Below are 5,037 nucleotides of genomic sequence, written 5' to 3' on the forward strand. Positions count from 1 at the left end.
GGTAGTCCACGAAAGCTAGGTGCAGTGGCACGTTGTATTCCGTGCACTTTTCAATTAGTGTGCATACCGCTTGAATATGGTCGGTCGTGCTGTAACCTTTTCTAAAGCCTGCTTGCTCGACTGGTTGGTAGAAGTCGAGTCTCTGGCTAAGGCGATTTGTAATGACTTTGGTCAACAGCTTATAGAATATTGAGAGTAAACTGATCGGCCTGTAATTTTCCATATTTGTGCAGTCGCCTTTCTTGAAGAGCAGAATGACCTTTGCGTTCTGTTATGAGTCCGGAATTTTCCCTTCGTCGAGACATTTGTTGAGCAAAATCAGAAGTGCTTTCTCCAGAATCTCTCCTCCCGCTTTCAACATTTCGCTCGTAACGAGGTCCTCTCCTGGCGCCTTGCAGTTCTTCGTTTGTCTCAGGGCTTCTCTTAATTCCGGTCCGTCAATTTGCTGCAGTTCCTCGGACCCTACGTTCTGGACACTTCGTCTTGGTTCAGCCCGTTGATATTGTTGGACTGGGCTGTATAGCCCACGATAGAAATCTTCAATAACTGCTGCAACTTGGCCCTTATCGGTGACCACTTCGTCGCCCTCATTCTTCATCCTGTGGATTACCAGCTTTCCCTTTGACATATTGAAACGCAAGACTTTCATGTTAAAGTTGTCCGCAATGGCTTCGTTGATTTGTTGCGTATTGTAGGCTCTGTGATCCCTTCTAATTGCCTTTTGCACAGCCTTGTTGAGATCTCTTGGTGAGTCTCTGTCAGTGTTATTCCGCTCTTCAATAAGTCTCTCAGTGTCCGGGCTGATTTTTGGGTTTCTCCGCGGGCGAAGTGAACATACTTGTTTCACGGCAGTTCGGATGCTGCTCGTGATCTTACTTGTCAGCTCCCTGAGCGGCAATCCTTTCAGATCCTCGACTGGACAAAGCTTTCTCTCGATGACTTACATCGAGGAAGGAAGAAGAGTATAACACTTAGTTATACTCTTCTTCCTTCCCCTTTAGCTCAGCCATAGTTGGTCGTATTTTCTTTTCCATTAACCTTTTTCGCTCTAGGCGAGTGTCTACTTGTATCTTGGTCCGCACCAGTCTGTGGTCGCTGTCAGTGTCAAAGCGGTTCAAGATTGACACATCAACACAAATGCGTTTATCAGTGACCAGAACGTAATCAATTTCATTTTTAGTGCTGTTGTCTGGGCTTTTCCATGTCCATTTTTTCTTAGGATGTTTTTTGAAGAAGGTATTCATGCAGTTGATTTTTTCTTTGCTGAGGAAGTTCATCATTTCTTGCCCACGCTGGTTTTGTTCCCCCAAACCGAAGATGCCGATGTACGGAGGATCCGTTTGGGTCTTCTGTCCAATTTTTGAGTTGAAGTCGCCCGTCATTATAGTGAACCTCGTTTTTTCGGCGCTCTTTGCTGTTGTCAGGTCTTCTAAGAATTTTTCATGTTCCTCGTCCGTAGAGGCTGACATGGGTGCATATGCCTGTATTAGCTGAGTGTTGCACTTGCTGTTCAGTTTCATCACAAGGTAGAGTATCCTCGCCGATATCGCTCTAGTCTTGGTCACGAGGTGTTTGATCTTTTAATTTACCAGTAGGGCCACGCCGTCAACGTGTGCATTCACATCTGAATTTTTCTGGAAGAGGACATGTCCAGATTTCAGGGTGGTGACCGTTTCGCCCTTCAGTCTGGTTTCACTCAAACCGATGACGTCCCATTTGATCTTGTTCAGTTCCTCCTCCAGCATGGAGAGATGTTCTTCAAGTCTCATTGTGCGGATATTGTATTCAGCAATGTATAGCATCTTGTTATGTTTTATTTTTCCCTATTAGTCGAGCTTTTGCCTCCCCCAGAATCCCCGAGGCAGATTATCGTGACAGTGCGAGATTTTGAGATTGCAACTCTATTCGCCTAGGGTAATTTGTTTCAGAGTTCGACATTTTCATGAGATAAGGTGTTGGCAATTAAAACGCCGCGCTTGCCGAGCGTGGTGGCGAGTACCTGTTGGTCCATGGGAGCTGTTTTATTTCACTCCTACCCTTCAAGCAAACTTGACGAGCATTCCCCTATCCGCCACCCAGGAGACGCGCCCTTAGGGGGTTACAGGTTCCCCCCAGGGCGTCAGCGCATAGTATCAAAAAATTGTTTGAGCTGTCTTGATTCAATATCAGATCTGGGTGTAAAACAATTTGTAGAGCGTGCTATAAAAAATGGTAAGTCGTTGAGCAAACGTCAATACCCACCAGCTTTGCAAAGTTTTGCGTTAACTCTACATTTTTATTCACCTCGTGCATATAACTATGTGCGTGATAAGATGAACATGGCTTTGCCTGCACCAAGTGTATTGAGATTGTGGTACAATTCCATCGATGGAGAGCCGAGGTTTACTTCGGAAAGTTTTAAAACGTTAAAATATAAAGTTGAAAAGGCAAGCATAGAGAATAGAGAAGTTATTGTTTCATTTATTATGGATAAAATGGAAATAAAAAAAGGAACTCAGTGGAGTAGAGATGGTAAAGTACGTGGACATGTAAATTTTAGAGCTGAATTTGAAACAGATGATAATTTGCGAGAAGCTAAAAATGCTTTAGTTTTAATGGTTGTAGCTCTTGATGATAATTGGAAGTTGCCTATTGGTTATTTCTTAATCGATGGAATTGACTCTGAAACATCATCAGGTTTAGTAAATACTAGTTTAATTAAATTGCATGAAATTGGAGTTAAAGTTGTATCTTTAACTCGGATGGTACTAGTAAGCACTTGTCTATGGTACAAATACTAGGTGCTAAATTTAAGAACATTAATTTTATTCCTTATTTATACCTTATTTTTTTCATCCTATAACTCAGAAATATGTTTATGTTACATTTGATAGTTGTCATATGCTCAAATTAATTCGGAATGTACTTGGTGATTGGAAAATACTTTTTGATAGTGATGGTAACAAAATTGAGTGGAAATATATTGTTTCTTTAGCGTTCCTGCAAGAAACTGAAGTATTACACGGAGGAAATAAATTACGATTAAATCACATAAGATATTTTAAAATGAAAATAAAAGTTAATTTGGCTGCTTAAACTTTGAATCAGAGTGTTGCTAATACTTTAGAGTTTTGTATGAACGATTTGAAATTACCAGAATTTCAGGGCTGTGAAGCGACAATTCAATTCATTCGTTCCATAGATATTTTATTTGATTTTCTGAATTCGCGTAATCCTTACGGTCAAGGATACAAAGCTCCTTTGAGGTGAAAGAATGAACACATATGGCGGCCACGAATAGAACAAATTTTAATTTACATTTCGACGTTGAAAAATGAAAATGGAGTACCTTTATTTCAAACGCAATGTAAGATGGGCTTTTTAGGAATTTACTCAGCTGCTCAAGCTGTTATTAAAATTTTTGATAATTATGTTAAACCTGATAATTCTCAGCTTCGATATTTATTGACATATAAATGGAGTCAGAACTATTTAGAATTATTTTTTTGCGCTATTAGAGCTCGTGGAGGATGGTGTCCAAACCCACACTCTACACAATTTTCATCTGCTTATAAAAGACATACTGATTCATCATGAAATTGCAAGTAGCAACGGCAATGTAGAAATGCAAGATAATACAACAATTCTAATAGTGAGCTCAAGCGCTCAACGAATGGCACGATTAGACAGATATGACGCAGCAGTTTATAATGAAATAGCAAATTTACGTGTTTGTAAAAAATACCTATTACATGATGAATCATTATGTGATCAGTCTTTTAATAATGTAACATCTTCAGACATGTTATCCAAAATAATGAGTAATTTCTCAAACAATTCTGTAGCTTATATATGCGGTTTTGTAATCCATAAAATATGGATTCAAATCAAATGTGAATCTTGCAGAAAATCCTTGATTTGTACGAATTTTGATTACGATATAAACAACCACCGTTCAAGTATATCTATAGATGGTGCCACAAATTATCTCTCTTATCAAAATGCTCTACGCCTAATTCTTCAAAGAATCGCGGTAGTTGGATATTACCTAGTGAAGCTGTTTATAAAATTACAATATTAACAGAACAATTATTTAGACGTGCAATAAATTGCAATAGAGGTCTTTTGCTAATTGAACCTCAGTTTGGTGCAATGCTCTGCTCAAAAGTATTAAGAGAACTCTTGTCGAATTCGAAAACTAGTGATATATTTCCAGATTTAAATAGTCATATATTTGATGATACTGTTGAAGAGCTTTCTGGTCAGTATATACAGGGTGATTCAAAACAACCTTCTGTCCTTGCAATGTCATATACTTGACACTATTCTAAGAAGATTTTTCCTTTGCCAAAATTTTTTCCGAGGCTTAGTTTTTAAATTATAAGACAAAATAGTTAACGAATTACAGGCCGCGTACGCGAGGCAGGCAGGAGCGGCACAACTCACCGTCCGATGCTGGTGATTACGTGAGGCGCTCGCTGAGATCAACTGTTTGCTACATGCGATGGGGTGTATGTGTGAGAGAGAACGTATACGCGTATACACACACATACACATTCTCTCTCTCTTTCTCTTTTACACCCATCGCGTGTAGCAAACAGCTGATCGCACACACGCACTCTCTCTCTCTCTCTCTCTCTCTCTGTCTTTCTCTTTTACACCCATCGCGTGTAGCAAACAGCTGATCGCACACACGCACTCTCTCTCTCTCTCTCTCTCTCTCACTCACTGACTCTTACCTTGTATGTAGAGATTCGTTGCCCTCATACGACTCAAGAAATAATATTTTTGTATGATACAACGAATAACTAACAAACTTTTTTCACACACGAATTGTACCACTTGTCGAACTTTTACGAATTAATCCACGCACTTTATCGATAAATTGAATTTATTAATGATTATAACGGTTAATCACAACTACCGATTACTACCGATTAATTATTAAAATAACTTGAAGAAAGAAACGCGTTATTCGATGCGGAGACTGCGCGACGACAACAAACAGGTTATGTTAATACTAGCGTTGTCGGCTGCCGGCTGCCGAACGACTGAATG

At 39.6% G+C, this 5,037-nt stretch overlaps 1 protein-coding gene across 1 annotated transcript; it reads right to left on the reverse strand.

Annotated features, from left to right (window-relative positions):
* Window positions 1-271: 271 nt before the first annotated feature.
* Window positions 272-1,520, reverse strand: LOC138938961 (craniofacial development protein 2-like). Its single transcript, XM_070306379.1, has 2 exons — window positions 982-1,520; window positions 272-755 (listed from the first exon to the last, which is right to left on the reverse strand). The coding sequence occupies exons 1-2, from the start codon at window positions 1,518-1,520 to the stop codon at window positions 272-274; spliced, it is 1,023 nt and encodes a 340-aa protein (XP_070162480.1).
* Between the last annotated feature and the right edge of the window lie 3,517 nt (window positions 1,521-5,037).

The sequence above is a fragment of the Polyergus mexicanus genome, unplaced genomic scaffold (genome assembly GCF_030449975.1).
Source record: "Polyergus mexicanus isolate NDT 795.1 unplaced genomic scaffold, iyPolMexi1.0 SCAF_13, whole genome shotgun sequence".
Classification (NCBI taxonomy): Eukaryota; Metazoa; Arthropoda; class Insecta; order Hymenoptera; family Formicidae; genus Polyergus; species Polyergus mexicanus.